This window comes from Mustela erminea, chromosome X (assembly GCF_009829155.1).
Source record: "Mustela erminea isolate mMusErm1 chromosome X, mMusErm1.Pri, whole genome shotgun sequence".
NCBI lineage: Eukaryota > Metazoa > Chordata > Mammalia > Carnivora > Mustelidae > Mustela > Mustela erminea.
The window spans coordinates 112,295,709-112,316,035 of NC_045635.1; the positions used below are offsets into that span (position 1 = coordinate 112,295,709).

The 20,327-nt window shown below is 48.8% G+C and overlaps 1 protein-coding gene and 1 pseudogene across 1 annotated transcript in view; one reads left to right on the forward strand and one right to left on the reverse strand.

Moving 5' to 3' along the window:
- Positions 1-762, reverse strand: part of GPC4 (glypican 4) — a 106,291-nt gene extending 105,529 nt beyond the window's left edge. Inside the window, exon 1 of the mRNA XM_032330368.1 lies at positions 29-762. Within this exon, the coding sequence (XP_032186259.1) occupies positions 29-188 (160 nt within the window). The 5' untranslated portion in view covers positions 189-762. The remainder of the gene's footprint in view (positions 1-28) is intronic.
- On the forward strand, positions 187-17,119 carry LOC116582364 (annotated as a pseudogene).
- The last annotated feature ends 3,208 nt before the right edge of the window (positions 17,120-20,327 follow it).

The following is a 20,327-nucleotide window of genomic DNA, read 5'->3' on the forward strand; positions in this document are numbered from 1 at the left end:
CGCACGCCTCCGGAGGACCCCCACCTACCGTTGATCTCGTGCGTGGGGGCATCGTTCTTGTTGAAGCCTTTGGACACGTAAAGCCGTCGCACTTCCGAGCAACTTTTCGACTTGGGCTCGGCAGCCAGCAGCGCGGTGCAGAGCACGGCCAGGGCGCAGAGAAGCGCGGGCAAGCCGAACCGGGCCATGGTGCGGGCCGGGGCTGACGCGCTCCCACCTCTGGGAACCCGGTGAGAGTGGCGAGCGCGGGCCGAGCGGCGCGGGGCCGGAGACTCGCGAGCGGACCGAGAGGGCGAGGGAGTTGGGGTAGGAGTTGGGAGAGCAGCGGGAGGAGACGCGGGGCGAAAAGTGGAGCTGGGCCTCGCGCGTCAGGCAACGGTCCCCGGTGCCAGGCGCCCGACCGGGGGGGAAGAGGCGGAGGGCGTGGAGGCGGTGCGCGGCCCACGGGAGCGGAGGCGCGGGCCGGTGGGCTCCGGGCTCCGCGGGGCGGCGGACGGGGCACGCCGGCCGGCAGTGGGACAGGGGCGCGGGGAAGGAGGGGAAGGTGGCAGGCGCCGCCGGGGCCGCGGAGGGCGTGGGCGGCGGCGGGCGCTCGCTGCGCGCGGCTCTGGGTTGCCCGGCGCGGGTCCGCTCTCCTGGCTCGGCTCGGCTCCGCTCGGCTCACTCTGCCCTCGGCCGCGCGGCTGTGCCCTCCTCAGCTCCGCCGCTGATTGACTGGCCGGCGTGCGCGGCGACGCTCGGCAAACTTGGCCCAGCGGGCGGCACTCAGGGGGAGGGGGGCGGGCGGCGGGCGGCGGGGGGGTGGGGGCCCGGAGACGGGCGGGAGCACGCAGGGCCGGGACGGGAGAAAACCTGGAAGCGGGCTGGGATCCGGAGCGGCCAAATCCACTTCCTAGGGGGCCGCACCGGGCGCGCGGCGCTCCCTCGCGCGACACGCCCCGCGGGGCTCCTCCCTCCGCTCCTCCTCCCCTCCCCCGGGAGGCGGGAGATGCCCGCCGCCCCCTACCCGAAGCGGGAGGGCTAACTTCTCCCGGGTGAAGGGCCGAAGTCCTGGGGGGACCGCGCGCCTGGGCACTTGTTCCGAAGCCCGCGGCCGAGTCACAGGCTATCTGCGCGCGGCCACCTGACTCGTTGACCGTGGGCCAAAGGCGGGGGAGCCCTCCCGCCTCGATACCTGCCCTCCCAGCCGCCCCGCAGCCCCGAGGACGCCCCTAACAGCTCCTGGGCCAGGAGCGGAAGGCGCTGACATGACTCGCATTGTTTCGCTGCAGGCACCAGGGGACTTCGGACTCCCAGCTGGCACTAGACCCTCACCTGGCCCTCTCAGATCTGCTTTCCATCCAACGGTGCTCCATGAGCACCGACTTGTTCCGAACCCCGGCGGGCATTCTCCTCCCCCGCCTTCCCCCTGCCACGCCCGGTTCTGCTACAAGTCTAACCAAACCCTGAAGTGGGACAGCCCTCCCCCCTCACCCCAGGATAGAGGCGTTGGGACATTCAGGGATGACCTCCGAGACTTTGGAAACCTGGCCCAAATCTTCGTCTTAAACGTAGGGAAACTGAGGCGCAGAGAAAGGGAGCGACTTGCTAATAGCATGCAACTGGGGTGTGGGTCCAGAACCCTGATTTACTCTTCCAGGTCACGTGGAGTAAAGGTAGCCCAAGACCCCAAGCCCCTTCTGCCCTCAAGCCTCTTGAGAGAGACTCACAGGTCTCTGGGACCCAGTCTCTACTTAGCCACCAGAAAACTGGAAATGGGCGAGTCTTCCCACCTTCCCAGCTTTGTCAGATTCCATTAATGAGTGTTTTTGAAGCTCCCAGGGCTCCTTTAATGAAGGGAACTGTGCAGATTGGGAACTTGTCATTACCCTTGTTATTGTTACAATCTGCTTTAAGAGGTTAGGGTGAGAAGTGCCTCAGACACCTCGGGAGTGTGCTGGGAACTGGGCAGATAAAAGGGGCTGGAACTTATTATTTGGCTAGACTCTCAATTCCCATAAAATTACATAGGGTGAAGATATGAACCATCATTACAATTATCACCCTCATAGGGTTTGTTGAGACTTCGTCCACTGCTGTTTGTAAACCACGTTGACATGTTGGCTCTGTGGAGTTGTAGAAACTTAGGTCAGCTATTGTTTTGGATGCCCACTGCACACTCTTCTAGATTTTATTAACTCTTGGAGATCATCAAGGTAAACAGATCCGTGACCCATTAGTGAAACTTACAATTTCTGTGGGTGGGCAGAACATTTAACCCTGCAACTAGCAGAGGAGTTTTTCTAAATATGCAAACTCCCCTCCAGGTGAATTTCCTGCCATTAGTCCCCCTTTTTCTCAAACTGATACCATTCAGATTATCGCTAGGGCTTAGCCCAGCACTTTTAACTTTCACTGACTGATGCATTTACTGAAAGATGTTCTTTACCAAAGATGATACAATCTGAGATGCAGCCGAGGGTAATAACAAAAGGAAATCCAGTGACGGTAAGTGAAAAAAGATCCTCCCCAAAACCATGGAGCCCAAATCTGAAAGCTGCTTTTCCCAAATCCAGGGGGAACTCATTCCTTGCCCCCCACTCCCGTCCCGCCCAATTTACTCCTGTTTTTCCTGCTCATGTATTATTAACCAAAACTTGAGTCTTTTCCACCAGAAACAGTAACCCCTGGCTAGAAACGGATCTGGACAAGTCTGAACTTTACCACACAAGACAGGAACCCCAAGCCCTGCTCAGAGGCGGTTCCCACTTCAAAGCCTCCTTTCATTTAAATACAAACAGGGTGAACAACTGGCAATCTACGAAACAAATACCATCCAGCTTCCCTTTTCAGATGGCCCCTTGCTCCTCCTTTCCTCCCCCCACCCCCACTCCAGCTTTTCTCTTAGGAAGAGGCTCCTTAGTGGAGATGCCTCCACGCTGTAAGTTATCTGAATGCCAAAAAAAAAAATGGATTGGATACTGCACTTAGAATATAAGAACCAACAGCTTCTCAAGGTGATTAACTCTCCTATATCACTTTTGGGGAACTTTAGAATACACAAACGTGAATTTTACCATTTTCACCATTTTTAAGTATACAACTCAGTGGCATTTAGCACACTCACAAAGGTGTGCCATCATCACCACCAAGTAGCTCCAGAATATTTTCATCATCCCAAGAGGAAACACCATACCCATTAAGGAAAGTCTATTCTCTCTCCCCACCCCCTAGCCCACGGAAACCACTAATCTGCTGTATGGATCTATGGATTTGCCTACTCTGACGTTTGGTATAAATGGAGTCTTGCTATATGTGACCTGTGTCTGGCTACTTTCCTTTAGCATCAGGTCTTCAAGACTCATCCGTGTGAGAGCAGATATTAGGACTTCTTTCCTTTCTGTGGCTGGATGGTGTTCCATTTTATAGATAGGCTACATTGGGTCATATAGTACTTTACCGTTTGCAGAATGCCTTCAGCTGCACTCCTCTATTAGAAAATTTCTGTGTGTGTGTGTGTGTGTGTGTGTGTGTGTGTGTGTGTGTGTTTTAATAGATTAGCAAGTGTGCCTGGGTGGCTCAGTTAGTTAAGCATCTGGTCTGCCTTTGGCTCAGGCCATGATCTCAAGGTCCTGGGATCAAGTCCCACATCGGGCTCCCTGCTCAGGCAGAAAGTCTGCTTCTCCCTCTCCCTCTGCCTCTCCCCCTGCTTGTGCTCTCTCTCACTTCCAAATAATAAATAAAATCTTTTTAAAAAATAAAAATAGGGGTGCCTGGGTGGCTCAGTTGTTAAGCCTCTGCCTTCGGCTCAGGTCATGATTCCAAGGTCCTGGGATCAAGCATCGGGCTCCTTGCTCAGCTGGGAACCTGCTTCTCCCTCTCCCCTGCACTGCTCCTGTTCTCTTTCCCTCCCCCCCCCCCTCCCTTCCTCCCTCACAAATAAATAAATAAATAAAACCTTTAAAATAAAATAAAATCCAAAGTAAAAATAAACAAAAATAGATGAGCAAACGGTCTCGACAAGGTTATGTGGCTCATTCACAGCCACGGAAATCTTGAGTAGCTGAACCAAGACTGAAAATTTTAAGGCCTCTGACCAAATCCCATGGGTCTCATTTAGGGTCAGCTCTGAAAGTTTAACTACCCAGATCCTGCAGGAGCGTCCCTATTTCAGACAAATGTTCACTGAGCACCTACTATGTGCCAAATGCTGCCCATCCCTAGAAGGAGGGAAGACATACACACCACAAGGCGTTTACAGTCGAATGCACTGGGTCAGACCCACACGCAAAGGCTCTCTTAGGTAGAATACATTTACGGTATACCTGCTTCTCCCAGGCAAGGCATTTCTCCTGGTAAGGCACTGGGGTAGGCTCACTGGCGTGCAGAGAACAACGTATGCACTGCCCGCTGAGCTCCTCCAAGCCAAGAACGAGCTCAGTCAGGTCCACTCTCTCGGCTCTGGGGGTACATCTCCTGGCCTGCTGGGGAGCTAGATTGGTTGCCAAACACAGGGATGGCGAGTAGAACGTGACTTCCTTTCCTAGGATTGGTGTTGTCCCAGAGCCCTCTAGCCTCTCCCTTTACCCAATCCCTCTTCCCCCCAGCCATCAGAGGGAGCCTCTGACACCAATCCCCCAACCCTCCGCTGCTGAGCCCTGCTCCTCCCCCCATGGTACCCCATCACTTTCCAGATCAATTCCCAGACAGTTCAGCACCAGCACGACCATGCGTTGTCCATGTTTTCTCTGCAAGCCCTCTCTCAGGTTTTCTTTTTTAATTGCCTGCAGAGTACAGGTTCACCTGCTGGGCCAGTATCCCACGGGAATAAAAGACCTAGAAATGTATTTGAAATCTCCTGATTTTTAAATGTTAGTGACCACTTAAGAAGTGATGAAAGTTTGCCAAATAAACTATGCCCTTCTTCAGCCTAGATTTCACCAAGTAACCTTCTCTCCACCCCACCCCACCCCGCAACGCTGTGACTTTCCTTTTTAAGCAGCCAAGAGAGTAATACCTGCTGACCACTTGCTATATACCAAGCTGGGTTCCGAGAAGGCCCTGGAAAGCTGGAAGACCGGAGGCATTTCAACAGCTGACTGTCTGCTTGGAGAGGTGGGACCTATGTGCGCGTGCAGAAAGACAATGGTGAGGGTAACACAGGGCAATGCCTGTCCCCTGGGACGGGCATCCCAAGTCACTCCTTGTTCTATGGTTGTCAGCCTCCTCTTGGTCCCTTTGGAAATTTACAGAAGTACCAGTAATTGAAGGATCAGTCACTTGGAAAGAGTTGATGTGTGTAGTCTGTTCCTGGCTCCTAATTTCATACTTCCCTTCAGTTTCTCTAATACTTGAAGTCTGCCTTACCTTTCCTTCTCCCTCAGAGAGCTCATCTGTGTTTACAACTTTAAACACAGGCAGCGGGTACCTAGCCACTTTACTTCCTGTTTGTGCCTATGGTCCCCACTGTGCTCTCTTTTTCTTCTGTAATCACCTGGACATTTCAAGTCTTCCTTTTCACTCCATGGCCATCAGGGTCTGTCCAGGTTCCATTATCTCTTGTCTGGACTGTAGAGCCAACCTCCTAACAGGTGGCCTCTGGCCTCTGGCCTCTAACCTCTCTCTTTCTCTCCATCCACCCACCAAGGGGCTGTCACAAAATCAGCCTGATAGCATCATTTATAAGCTTCCCACTCCTTGCCTAAAAACTCTTCCGTGGGAAGCCAATCTCCTAATAATAACTGATATTTGCTTAGTACTACAGAGTTTAGGAATTGCTTCCACATGTATTATCTGTGAAATATGTATTATTTTCCATAATTTATGGGTGAGGAAAATGGTTCAGAGCCTTAAATTGAGGCCCTCTGAGTCCAAGTTCAATTACAGTCACTTCTCACTCTGCCCCAAGCCCGAAACAGACCCAGGAAAACTTGGAAGACGGTGCAAGGCTAATGGGTAAAAGATTGGAGAGAGTAGGACTGCCTTTGGACCCTGAAGAACAGGGAGAAATTACCAGGCAGAAGAGTGGGGATGTAGGGGGCCAGTGGGGACCAGTGAAAACCTGATTTTAGCTGAGTCCAGGTTCATCTGGAAGACTAGCACGGCAGAAGGTGCCAGATAACGGGGACATGTTACCCTGGGATGACAGTGCTATCTTGATCCCATCAGCACTGATGATGTATAAACAGAGACTGAAAAGACAGAAGTGGTGCCTTAGAAACAATGATCTGGGGAGGCGGCGAGGGGGCACAGAATGGACTGAAAGCAGCCACAGCCATGGTGAGGGCCCAGCATTTTTTCATCCAGGGATTCCAGATGAAGACCAGAAAACAAATGCATAAAAGACACAAAGGGAAAGGCAGTGAAAGAGGTGAGGCAGTGGGGCTACCCCCCACCCACCTCGAGAGTTAAGTCCTGGTTCTGCCATTTACTGACCATGTGTCCTTAGGTAAGTAACTTACCCTACCTGAGCCTCGTTTTTTTTCTCACACCTACCCCTCCTAGAGGATTACAAGAGAAAACGTATGAAAAGCATTCCTCTTGGCCCCTAGCGCTTTCTATGCCCTCAGCACAAGGCATGGCGTAGAAACTACAGGGACTTAATCAGAAAGCACTAAGCATCCTGACCGATACACAGCCCTCTTTTGCTATCCATCCGATCATTCCTTCACTCAACAAGTATTTATTGGGATCGACACTCTTTAAGGCTTTGGGAGCACAGTTACGAATAAAACAGTATCCCTTCTCTCATGGGGCCTGAAAGTTGGGGCTCAATAGAGTAAATATTAGCTAATACTCTCCTTATGGTTATTAGACATTCCATCCACTTCACAATTTGCTCAGACCCAGCCCTGCCAGCATTGAAATGCTATTTAGTATGATAGCATATTTGTCTAATAATTTTTTAGATGTATGTATTTATTTAAAAGAAAGAGCACTTGTGAGCACATAGAGGGAGATGGAGAAGCAGACTCCCCTGCTGAGCAGGGAGCCTGACATGGGGCTCCGTCTCAGGACTCCGGCATCATGACCTGATCTGAAGGCAGATGCTTGGGGTGCCTGGGTGACGAAGGCGTTAAGCATCTGCCTTCTGCTCAGGTCATGATCCCAGGGTCCTAGGATTGAGGCCCGCATCGGGCTCCTTGCTCAGCAGGAAGCCCTCACCCTCACCCTCTCCCTGCTTCTCCCTCACCCTCTCCCCCTGCTTGTGTCCCCTCTCTCGCTGTCTCTCTCTCTCTGTCAAATAAATAAATATAATCTTTAAAAAAAATCAAGGCAGATGCTTAACCGACTGAGCCCACCCTGGCACCCCCTAGTCTAATAATTTTGAAGATATATTTATTTGAGAGAGAGAGAAAACGGGGGGGCTGTGGTGAGGGGCAGAGGGAGAAACTTAAGCAGACTCGCCGCTTAGCGTGAAGCCCGATGCGGGGCTCAATCTCATGTCCCTGAGATCACAACCTGAGCCGAAACCAAGAACCAGACACTCAATGGGCTGTACCACCCAGGCGCCCTTTGGTCTAATAATTTTGTATCAGAACACATGAATTATATCCGTATTGGTCTCCACAGTTAGCGTTGTATGATACGAGTTGTTGAACACAAAGGGATTGAGTTATTTTTATCTGCTAGGGTCCTTTCACTATAGGAAAGATGTTTCTTGTGCCCATTTTCCTGGTGAGATGCCAGAGGCCCAAAGAGTAAAATGGACATTCTCATGTCACTGGTACTGATATGTTCTCATACTTTACTACTGGGGCAAAGGTTTCAGGAAGTTTGTAACTTCTGTAAAAAAACGACGACTCCTATCTCACGCTCATAGGAGAACAAAGACCAAACTCTGCACGGAAAGCCGGTTAGTCTTCCCCATCCCTAAGCTGTTATCTATAGTCTATTTATAAAGGGCATTTCTAAGTACTGAAAAAAAGGACTCACTTTGCACTGGGTACATTTCCTGATGACGGCAAAAACAATTGCCGTAGATAGTCATTACTCTAGCTTGTGGCCTACGATTTGACCTACGGCTTTAGAGGTAAAACATGCATTTCAAGTAATTGGGAGAGTTTCTTCTCTAATTTGCCCATCCGACATAAATGGAACATTGATGGAAAGAAAATTAATTCTTCATATCCTTTTGATTCAATAAACTACCAGTACACGCAAATGTACTTCTGAAACATTCATTTTTCAAAATTGTTTGTACAGCTTGTTCATGTCGCAAGCAGCCAATGAGAAAATTGCGTGAGCAAAAGGACAGAGGAGAGGCTGGCAGCCAAGCACTGTCCAAGCAGAGGCTACTCAAATGTGAGATCTGGAAGGGACCTTGACATTTGTCTGGTCCATCCACCTCAACCTTGACCTTTCCTTTTGCATTTGAAATTTCAAGCCAGGGAAAGACGGTCAGAGGCAAAACATAGGTTCTGACTAGAACGGGAGCAATAGTGATGGTGTTTTCTATCCTTGTTCCTTTTAGTCAGGATTTCAGAGGGAACAAGGGTTTCTAGGTTTCAAGCACGTTGCGCCTCGAGATTGCAAAGGACACGTAGTTACATGTGGTAGCGTGAGCTGCATTTTATGTTCATTTTCTACTTTGTTTGGAAAAACAAACAAGCGATCTGGTGGCAGCACCCCTGCCCCCCCTTACAGGACTCCAAGGATCTGAAGGGTGTCCTCCCCAACTCCGGCCCTGAACATCATGAAACCTTGTCTCTGCCCGCCACCCCACCCCCTTGCCCTGCTGTGAGGATCAAAAAACCCAGCCACAAAACCCAGGCTCCGTTAGAAAGCGACAGAACGTTTTAAGCGACATAAGAAAGTCCTTAATGAAATGCCAATCGAGCCCTACAGGTAGTGAGACTTGCAGTTTAAACCTGCAAAGTCAGATGGCATTCCTTTTCTTTTTTCTTCTCCTCCTCCTCTTCTTTTTCTTCTTCTTTTTCCATAGCACCACCATCCCTGCCTTTATGTGAAGAGACAATGTGCATTTTTAAGAAGACCCAGCAGGGAGTAGGCATTTTTATTCCAAAGAGATACCACAGATAAAAAGAGCTGAAGAGAGTCAGGGTCAGACATAGTTTGACATTTGTCATTTTCTAACCACTGATGGGTGATGTCTACAGCACTGTTGCTATAACAATAATGAATTCAAATGAGCGAGGAAACTAGGAACCTGCACAGACTTTCTGAGCATCTAGCTGAATCCAGGCTGCACACACAGCATGGGGGTGGGGGTTGGGTTTTCCCATGTCCCTCCCTGCTCATGCTCATGTATATACACTTCTGCTACCCAGCCTGACTTTGGATAATTCAAACCGTCATGGTCTTAATTCTCAGAGTACCCAGTGCCGTATTCCAGCATACAGGGTTCCGTGGGCCAGGGGCGGGAGGGTGGGGAATGGCAAAAGCGGGCAGAACCCAGGAAGGGGCTTATGCCTGCTCACTTCCACCACCTCTAAGAGAACCCTGACTTTCTTCCCCTTGACTTCTCAGGGTCAAGGGAAGGAGGCAGCTTAAAAAGAAAAATTTATCAAGAGAAACTTGTAGCAGTGCCTGGCTGGCTCAGTTGGTGGAACATGTGACTCTTGATCTCAGGGTCATGAGTTCAAGCCCCATATTGGGTGCAGACCTTACATTAAAAAAGAAAAGTTCCGGCACCTGGAGGGTTCAGTCAGTCAAACCTCCAACTCTTGACTTCAGCTCAAGTCTTGATCTCAGGGTGGTGAGTTCAAACCCCCCACTGGGGAGGTCTGTGCTAGATGTGGAGCCTACTTTTAAAAAAGTCAGGGGCGCCTGGGTGGCTCAGTGGGTTAAAGCCTCTGCCTTTGGCTCAGGTCATGATCCCAGAGTCTTGGGATCAAGCCCCGCATCGGACTGTCTGCTCAGCGGGGAGCCTGCCTGCTTCTCTGCCTACTTGTGATCTCTGTCTGTCAAATAAATAAATAAAATCTTTTAAAAAGAAAAAAAAAGTAAAGAAAACTAATTTTCAGAAGTTCCATTTCTGATTTTAAATAATCAAATCTAATTTCTATACTCCTGACTTTATTTCCTTTAGAGGTTGGATTCATTTTAATTTATCTTTAATAAATGTATACAAATGGTATGATCTTGAAAAATTGCTGGTTTTAGTTGATATTTTAGGTACTATGAATAAAAGCATTCAAGGTTTTAAAACTACCACCTCTATTAACGTGCAAAAATATGTATCACCACAAAGAGAAACTCCATCCTCATTAGGCAGTCACTCCCCCCTACCCCCACACCCTGCCCCACAGCAGCCCCTTCCAACCTCTAACCTACTTCAGGTCTCTATAAATTTGTCTGTTCTGGACATTTCATGCAGTGGAATCCTACAGTATTGGTCCCTGTGTGGCTCATTTTACTTTGCACAATGCCTTTAGGGTTCATTCCTGTTGTAGCAGGCATCAATACTTCATTCCTTTTTATGGCGGAATAGTATTCTCTCATATGGATACACACATTTTATTTATCCATTTATTGCTTGGTGGATATTTGTGTTTCCATTTTTTGCATACCCAGGAATTTATCCTAAGGAAATAACCAAGGAGATGCATAAATCATTAGCTACAAGGCTATTCAGTGTGTGTTTATATACTATAATCTGTTAATCCATTCATCTTCTGATTTCCGATTCTTCTGGGTATTAACCCACTATTTTTTTTAAAGATTTTTATTTATTTATTTATTTGACAGACAGATCACAAGTAGGCAGAGAGGCAGGCGGAGAGAGAGAGGAGGAAGCAGGCTCCCTGCTGAGCAGAGAGCCCGATGTGGGGCTTGATCCCAGGACCCTGAGATCATGACCTGAGCCGAAGGCAGAGGCTTTAACCCACTGAGCCACCCAGGTGCCCTAACCTACTATTTTTTAAGAGATTTATTTACTTATTTTAGAGAGAGACAGCTTGTGCTCACACAAGCAGGAGGGGCAGAGGGAGAGGGGAAGGGAGAGAGAATCTCAAGCAGACTCCATGTTGAATGTGGAGCCTGATGCAAGGATCAGTCTCATGACCCTGAGATCATCACCGAAGCCGAATCCAAGAATCAGACACTTAACCAACTGAGCCACCCAGGTGCCCCATGGCTGGGTATTGTTAAGAGAAGGTTCTATCCTGTTGCCTTTGGTATGGCAGTGGTGGAGTAGGCTGTCTTTGGCAGAACTTGGAGAATGGCACAGTAAGAAGTCATTGGGCTGTGAACCGGAGTCCTCCGACTGAGTCCTAACTTTGCTACTATTCTTGACTCCAATTTTCTCACCTGTGCGACTGGGGTTCTGGAGTTCCTTCCAGCTCTGATACTTGATTTTGCCCTAGACAAGATCCTGGCCCTCAAGAAACTTACAATTTTATCTAAAAAAAATTTTTTTATCAAGTAAACAGTACCCGCCCAATGTGGGACTTGAACTCATGACCCCAGGATCAAGTGCCGTGTGCTCTACTGACTGAGCCAGCTGGGCACCCTGCAACTTACAATTTTAGTGGGCAGACAAGACATAGCCCCCGAGAGAGAACTCATGACCCACAACAGCACCTGTGAAACACTAGTGATTCGCCTCACAGTTGTTTGGAGAGAGTTTTCCTTTGAGCCTACTTTCTCCATTCGACATGAGGAAGCCTTTTCAATGATGTTCCAATTTTTTGCTGCAACAGCTGCAGCCACTGCCAGTCATTTAGGCGTCTTGGGTTCTGCTCGGTTGGGGTATTAGCCACAGGGACCAAGGGCAACAGTGAAAACAGCGATGTCATTAAAGGTGGGGGCACTGAATTGCCAGTAATGCCCAAAGCCGGCTGCACAAAGCTAGAACTTCACTAGGAAATGAGGAGCAGCTGGCCATAGTGTCCCGCCCCACTTCCCTCCCCACCCCCCTCACCGCCCCCCCGCCCAACCTGGGGAAGGGCCGCTTCCCCAAGCAGGAGGAAAAGCAGCAAAAACTCCAACCCGGCCCCTTGACTCATGAAGAAACCCTGTTCCCCCACCTGCCTTGCAGCCTCTCGGCTCCTCTGTGCAGAAACACAGCTACAACCCGCACCACACCCTCTCCATTCACTGCCACATCCCTTCTTTGAATTCCATTTTCAATGTTACTTGACAATTGGGTAAAATCATGTTTCAAAGAATGCACTGGACAGCATGCAGCAGGGACCCATTAAAATCCTGCTTTGGTATATACAAAAATATACTCATTTTCACAGATTTAAATACTTCTCAGCTCTCTGCAAAGGACTGCATGACAGATGGTTTCAAAGCGAGTCACATTTACAAACAGCAGACAAAAATATTATTTAGCAGATTCTCTAAGAGTTCTTCTGAGCTGTTCAGAACCAATCTTTTCTCTAGGGCTCTTTTATTTCTAATTTGTGGAGGCCAATGCAAAAGCCTTTTTCCTTCCTAGCAACCTCTGTGTGTGCGTCTCTTGAGTTTGTAGAAGAATCGAAAGTAGTTCTAGAACTATGAATATTATTCTGGAGAATACTCCTTGGCCCCCAAAATATGAATTATTAACCCATCACAAACACTAAACCAAAAATGGGGGGGGGGACCAAGAGGCGAATGAGCTGATGGAGAAAGGTCACAGGAGTTATGAACCATCTACACAGCCATCTAGTGAATTACGCTTCTCCAATTAAAGTCATCAAAACAAGGACTGCCTCCTGGACAACTCTGCTTTTTAAAGTTCTGGAAAAGGTCACGTGTCAAGTACATAATTATGAACAGGGAATAAGCCACAGGGCTGGACTGTAATCCAGAAGCATCCACTGTCGGCAGGGACCACACCACTAATTCACAAGGCAGGCAGGGCGTGTTGGCTCCAGATAGCTGGGGGTCCTCATGATCGGAGGAGGGGTGAGGTCACTGGGCCTTCTGGGGGTGGGTCCAGGCGAGGGGAGATAGCCACACCGAAGATCTCAAAGGGCTAGGTGGGCCTGTTAGATAAACAGCATGCCTTGCACAAAGGTCTAGAGGATGAGAATTGGGAGATGGGCGGTGGGGGGGGGGAGTGGGGGACAGTCAGCTTGGGGAAGAGTAGAAAGAGGGAAGAGCATAGAGCCACACCTGTGTGGTTGGCAGCTCAGATCCCTGTCCAGTTGGACCAAAAGAATGCTTGGCAACGTAAGTGTGAGCCATGGCGGTACACTGTCCCCATAAAGGCCGTCTTTCTCTTCCTGCTAGCCTTACCCTGAGAACCAACAGGGTTTACGTGGTCTCTAGCACATACTGACAAGGAAAGGAAAGAATCCGAGCAGAGCAACAGCATGCACAGCCTGGGTTCCCTTTTTTTTTTTTTTTTTAAGATTTCATTTATCTATTTGACACACAGACAGAGGGAGACAACAAGCAGGGGGAGCGGCAGGCAGAGGGAGAAGTGGGCTCCCCGCAGGGTGTTGGATGTGGGCCTGGGATCATGACCTGAGCCCAAGGCAGACGCCTACGACTGAGCCACCCAGGCGCCCCCTGGGTTCTGGTTAATAGCACAGTTGTGGGTTGGCTGAGCAATGCCATCCCTCAAGAAGTTAGTGCATTTTCATCTTTTACAGTGAAATTTTCCTGTTTATTCCTCCCACTCATGTTCTAGAATTTTATTTATAACACTTTTTGGCCTGCTCTTTAAAGTGTGTGTGCGTGCCTCTGTGTGTGAGAGACTGACTGAGAAGCTCAAGTACTCTTATTGGGCTTGGAGCTTCTGGAAGGCAGGCCTCCCACCCATTCCAAGTATTATAATTACGATCCGTTCTGCATCAGGAGAAGCAAGCTAGACGGTGCCCCTCTGTTCTGGCGGCACCCTCTTGCCTAGCCGCCTCCTGGACCCTGGCCCCCCAGCCTCAGCTTCCCCTGGGGTCCCAGCAAGGCCGCCTGCCTGTCGCCCAGGGCTCGGGGGACCCTCGGGAAAATTGGGTCACGTTGCGAAAAGGGGCCTCAGAGAGTCGCCAGGGCCCGTGCCCTGCGGTCAGGCGGGTCCGGGATGCGACCACCCCCACCCAGGCGGGGGCTGAAGATGTCAAGGCAGAGACCAGCAGCCCCGCCAGGCACCGGGCACAGAGCTGAAGCGGCCCAAAAGGTGCCGCCCCTGATGCACCAGGGAGGGCCCCAGGGAGGAGGCGGCCTCCTTGCCCTTGTGTGTGGCCTGGTGGCCATGGCAGCCTGCTGCGGAGGGGCTGGAGAAGCCGGCCTGGTCCACGTGTGGGCCAAGGGGAGGCTGGGCATCTCTGCTGGGACAGGGCTGCCTTTCCAGCCCCAACTCGAGCCTGGACGACCCCTTGCGCTTTCACTGAGATGAGGCTCAGAGAAGGGAGGCCCCTCCCTCTGCTGCTCAGGGTTGGGGGCTCTTCCTCTGGCCCGTGGGGAGACAAGAGCAGCTCAGCACTCCGCCTGGGGCTCAGAGACAGGATGGTGGTCTGGGTCTGGGTTAGTCCGTTTAACTCCATTTAGTGTTCGCTCCCCAACCCTCAAGCTAGCATTACCAGCATCACCTGGGAACTTCCTAGAAATGCAGACTCCCAGGAGCACCTGGCTGGCTCAGTCCCGTAGAACATGTGACCTTGATCTAGGGGTCTTGAGTTCAAGCCCCACATTGGGCATCGAGCTTACTTTAAAAATAAGTAAATAAAATTTTAAAAAGTCTTGCAGAAACAAAACAAAAAAGTCCTGCTATTTGAAAAAAAAAAAAAGGGGGGGAAAAGAAAGAAATGCAGGCTCCCAGCCCCCACCCCCACCCCGCCTCCTTCAGCATCTGCATTTTAATAAGATCCCCAGGTGATTGGTATGTGCATTCAGGCTGGAGAAGCCCCGCCTGTAGAGTTAAAGGCAGACTGGAATAGAACCTCCATTTGCAATTGGATGATCTGGGACAGCCACGGTCAAAGCCTAAACACTTCCGAGGCCAGGCCGGGGTCAGGGAAAGCCGAATTCACCGCATCCCAGAGCAACCTCCCCAAACACTCACGAAGTGGACCTTCCCGCTGGGCTGCACAAGGACTTCGGTGCTGAGTGTCTGTAACCAGTGGCTGCTGGGTATTGTGTGTGTTTATCTCATCATCAACTAGACTGTAAGGCCTAAAAGGCCAGGAATCATACTGTATGAGTGTATATACTATGGGAGAAAAATGGCATATAATTAGCACAAGCTTTGAACTAGGTGGGCCTGCTTTCCTGGCCCAGAATTTCCACTAACTTACTGACTAGTTTCAGCCATGGCACACGGTCTTTGGGTGTGGTCATCTGTATCTAGCAGTAGTAAAAACCGATCTCCCAGGATTGTTGGAGGATGAAATGAGTAAGCATCAAAAATGTACCTTTTAGGTGCCCGGCTGGCTCAGTCGGTATGGCCTGTGACTCTTGATATTGGGGTGGTGGGTTCCAGCCCTTTGTTGCGTGTAGAGATTACTGTGGAAAAAAAAATGTACCTCGTAGGGCACCTGGGTGGGTCAGTGAGTTAAGCATCTGCCTTTGGCGCAGGTCCTTATCTCGGGGTTCTGGGATCGAGCCCAGGGTTGGGCTCCCTGCTCAGTGAGAAATCTGCTTCTCCCTCTCCCTGTCCCTCCTCCAACTCACTCATGTGCTCTCTCTGTCAAATAAATAAATAAAATCTAAAAAAATAAAATAAATAAGTTAAAAGATGTACCAAAATAACAGGCACTCAATGAAACAGTTACACATTTCCCTATGAATCTCCCTACCCCCCTGTGCCTAGCTCCAGGCCAGCACATTTTAAATGCTAAATAAAAATAGACCAGGTAAAAAAAAAATTAAAAATTAAAAAAATTTAAAAAATTAAAAATTAAAAAAAAATAGACCAGGTAAATAAAAAGATGGTAGGTAACTAAAAATAGACTAGGTGATGGAGCCCCTAGATAGTGCTTAATAAACTGCATTTTAAATAAAAATTCCTACTGGTTAAAAAAAAATCTTTTGAGCAGAATTTTGGTGTAATGCAATTTAAATGAAAAAAACAAAAAACAAGAAAAGCGCCTTCAGGCACTGAGGAGATTAGGACTCAAGGGAGTTGAGCCAGTTTTAGCCGGAGATGCCTACAGGGTTATAAGAGTTTACAACTGCTTGGACTCCGGTCGTGACAGGAGGTGTAGCGAAGTGACTGATTTCAGAATATATTTTCAAGATAGCCATGATACGGCGTATTAACATTCTTGTGTACGTTAAATTAGAAAACGGATGTAAACGTTTTCTCATATTTTGGGTACCAGGATGATGGACAACTATAAAAGACTAGAAAAAAAAATCATGCAAATAAAAGGGTTATAGCCTAAGGTTAATCTAGAAAGTTCTTTAAATTTCTGCGAAAAATTAAAGACACAGTAGCTAGTAAGTTTATTTTTATTATTAATCTTTTTATTGATAAAATGAAACATGTTGAAACTCTGCAAATAATAATAATAATAATAATAACAACTTACGGGGCACCTGGGTGGCTCTGTAGGTGAAGCGTCTGCCTCAGGTCATGATCCCGGGCTCCCTGCTCGGTGGGAAGCCTGCCTTTCCCCCCACATCATGCGCTCTCTCTTGCTTGCTCTCCCTCTCTCAAGTCAATGAATAAAGTCTTGAAAAATAATAACTTACCGTTTTCATAACTGTTTTTCCAAATACCAACGCTCATCGTCCTTGTTATGCACAGTTTGGGGAAACACAGGAAAGTATAATAAAGAGCTAGCTCTCTCCTTGCAGATCCAAAGCCTGGACTCTGGTGCATTCAAGACTCAGCTCCAGCCCTGTCCTGGAGGAAGGCTCTGCAGCTGCAGGCATCTTGGACGTTAATACTGTTTTATAAGGGGGTGAGGAAGACTGCCCTGGTCCAGGATGGCCCTAGCCCCAGGAATTCACAAAAGCTGCCAGAGCCTTCCACAAGGCCAAGCCCACCTTTGTGCGCTTGCATCCAACTGTGACCGGCCTGTGTATGTCAAGTTGGGGGAGGCCCTTTGTGCTGAACACCAAATCAACCTAATTAAGGTTGATGACAACAAGAGACAGGGGAGAGAGGAGGCCTCGGTGGAAGGGACACACGGGGAGAGCCCCCCACAAAGGGCTGGCTTGCAGCTGTGTTATAGTGAAGGACGAGGGCAAAGAATCTCAGGCCAAGGATGCCATCAAGGGCTACTTCAAATGCAAGAAATGAACAAATGAAAAAGTTGGCTCTTGTTCCTCAGAGGAAAAACAAAACAAAATCTACAATTTGCTATAAGACCACGGGGCAGCCACAGACCATATTGATGCGAATGTTTTGGAATATTTCCTTCCATTATTTCTCTCTCTCTTATATTTATATAATATAAATATTATTATCTCTTTGATATTTATAGAATAGAAATAAAGAGAGATGCGGTGGAGGGGAACACCGGGCGGCTCAGTTGGTGGAGGGAGCGACTCTCAAGGGTGGTGAGTTCCAGTCCCACCTTGGGGGTAGAGATTACTAAAAAAACAAAAACAAAACAAAAAAAACTTTTTTAAAAAGAGAGAGAGAATCTGAATATGGAGATCAAAATAATTACCTGTTATTACTGTTATTTTATATAAAAGTTTGTTGGTCTCAGAAGACAATGGGGCCGGCTGGGTTTCCTACCTCCGTGAGCACTGAGCCCTCTCCTCTGGAAACCCAGGCCTCGATACCAGCCACACTAAGATATTTCCCTGGTTCCTTGAGATCTCCACGTGGTATGTGCTACATAACCGTGCTTTCGAAGACAATACGCCCGATAGGAAGCAGGGGGATAAGAACACATCTGAACTGGTGACCCATCTGACACAATCCATGTTTCAAACCCAAAGGCATTTTCTAGTGAAATAACAAGAAGTTGAAATAAGGAGCCAGGAGACAAGTGCCTTTGAAAACTTAACTCTGGGGCCGCCTGGCTGGCTCATTCAGTGAAGCGTGTGACTTTTGATCTCAGGATCATGAGTTCAAGCCCCATGTTGGGTGGAGAACTTGCTTCAAAAAAATAATAAAATACAATTTCTAAAAAAAAAAAAAAAAAGAAAAGAAAAAATCTTAGCACTGGCTTTGTCTAGTACAGGCCCTCTAAGCCCACACAGTTTCTACTTTAATTGGGACAGAAAGAGGAGGCACTTGAAACGGAGCAAGAGACACGTTCTTTCATTGATGTAGGGGAGAGGAAAGCACGTCTCTTGACCATTGGTCTTTCTCCACCTAGGCCTGACCCCAGGCTTTCATGGCCTGGATAAATGCTGTTTCTCTTTTGTCCTTTGTCCAAATCTTGTTCTTGATCCTGAAGGCCCTAGGTTTGAAGTAGGAAGGCATGGTTTCAAATCCTCCTTTCTGCCACTTGTAATATACATCTGTGGCCTTGGTTGCAACAGGGAACCCCTCGGACCCTCAGTTTATACATCTGTAAAATGAGGATAATGATATTACCTCCCTCCTTGGGTTCCTATTCATTGAGATAGCCTCTAAACCATGGGCACAGGGAAAGTATTAAAAAAATGAGAGAGTGCAGGATTCCTTCCCCATCGTACCTGACAGATTCTGTAATCCAAAATTCACACCTCCTCCCTCCCTTGACCAGATCCTTGATGCTGATCTCATGCCTGGAGCCCAGGCTCTTTTTCTTTTAACTGGTCCAACCTGCTGCTTCTATATCCATGCCTCTTGCACCTGTGACTTGGGTCACATCAAGGAGGTTGGCACCGCCATTTTTCCCTCCCAAACTCCTCCCGCACTGCCTGGTCCCTTCCTCCCCACGAAGAATTTCCATCCATTTCTTCAACTCACCACGTCTCCCTGAATATGAGGACAGGACAACTTCCCAGGCTTTATTCACGAAGCCATCTTTCTTCATTCAAATCCCACTCACTTCAAAAGGCTTGCTTAAAACACAGACAAAACTAGTAATCAAACTCCAGGGGGATGGTTACCCTGGAAGGAAAAAAATCAACCAACATTTTTACAGAGGTGAGAGCCCGCGCCGGGACCTGGGGGCTGAGAGGATGCTCACTTGCCATTAGGTAAGAGCCTACGTTGGTTCAACCCCTAGGAACGCATCCAGGCAAGGGCGATGGAACCATGAACATGTTCATACTCATTAACCTTTTATTTCAATTTCTATGACGTGACTTAAAGGAAATGTTAAGACATTTGAGTGAAGGGACGCCTTGGTGGCCCAGTGGGTTCATTGTCTGCCTTCAGTTCAGATCATGATGGGGGTGGGGGGTCCTAGGATCCAGTCCTGCAACAGGCTTCTTGCTCAGCAGGGTGCCTGCTTCTCCCTCTCCTTTTGCCACTCCTCCTGCTCTCTCTGACAAATACATAAATAAAATCTTAAAAAAAAAAAAAGAAATTTGGGTGAAGACAAGATGTTATGCTAATATGCATTCCTGGTTGTGTTAGTTACAATAGAAGAACATCAGCAACCACCCAAAGGGCCAGCAACAAAACTGTAACATACATCCTACTGAATCCCTTAGGTGTAGTCTGCAGTTACTAAAATAATAAGGACCATGATGCATCTAGGTAGAAAAGTTTACAGCGTGAAAAACAAGGTGCATAAAGTGTGTGTGTGTGTGTGTGTGTGTGTGTGAGAGAGAAAGAGAGAGAGAGAGAGAATATAGAGCTAAGAAAATGAAAGCTTTGAGAAAGGACTCAAAGAACACAACAGAACTAACACACAGCAAAATACTACCAGCCTCTGCGTTTGGGAGTTGTAATTATAAATGGGGAAGGGTTTTTCTTTTGCTCTGCTTTTCAAAGTTTCTCTAATGTGGTTACAATCCTGTTATAAATATATGTAAATTATATATGTTACTTTTATAAATATGTATCTGAAGCCTCCCTGGAATTAAGGAATTCCGAGCAAGGAGTTCCCGTCCCAAAGAAGGACCACCAGGCAGCGGCCCTCTCCCCGGGCCACGTCAGTCAAACCGCCAACAGACCAACCCCCCAAGGGACCCTATTTTGGGATCTGCTAATCCCAAGGCCCGTACCCGGAAGATGGGCCGGGTCTGCGCCCTCCGGACGTGGGAAACACTCGCCCCATCCCAGGCCAGCCCCGAGACACCTGGAGGGGCGGAAATGGGTGGCCGAACTCGGTCCCCAGCCCGGTCCCGGGCGCCCTCCGCTGCGCTCCGCCTCTGCCTGGGGGAAGAGAAGTGAAAGCGGAGTCCGGGAAGCAAGAAAGTGTGGCGACGCACTTCAGGGGATGCCCAATTGGGGCAAATACTTGGCGGGAAGCAAGTTTTAGTGGCAATTTGGAAAACTGAAAGCAGCAGTTCAGGTGTGTGTGCCCCTGCAGTGATTGCGAATGAGGGCTGTTGCTAAGCCACGGACCGGAGTTTGGAGACAGTGGAACTGGATGGGGGCCCGGGGTGTTCGA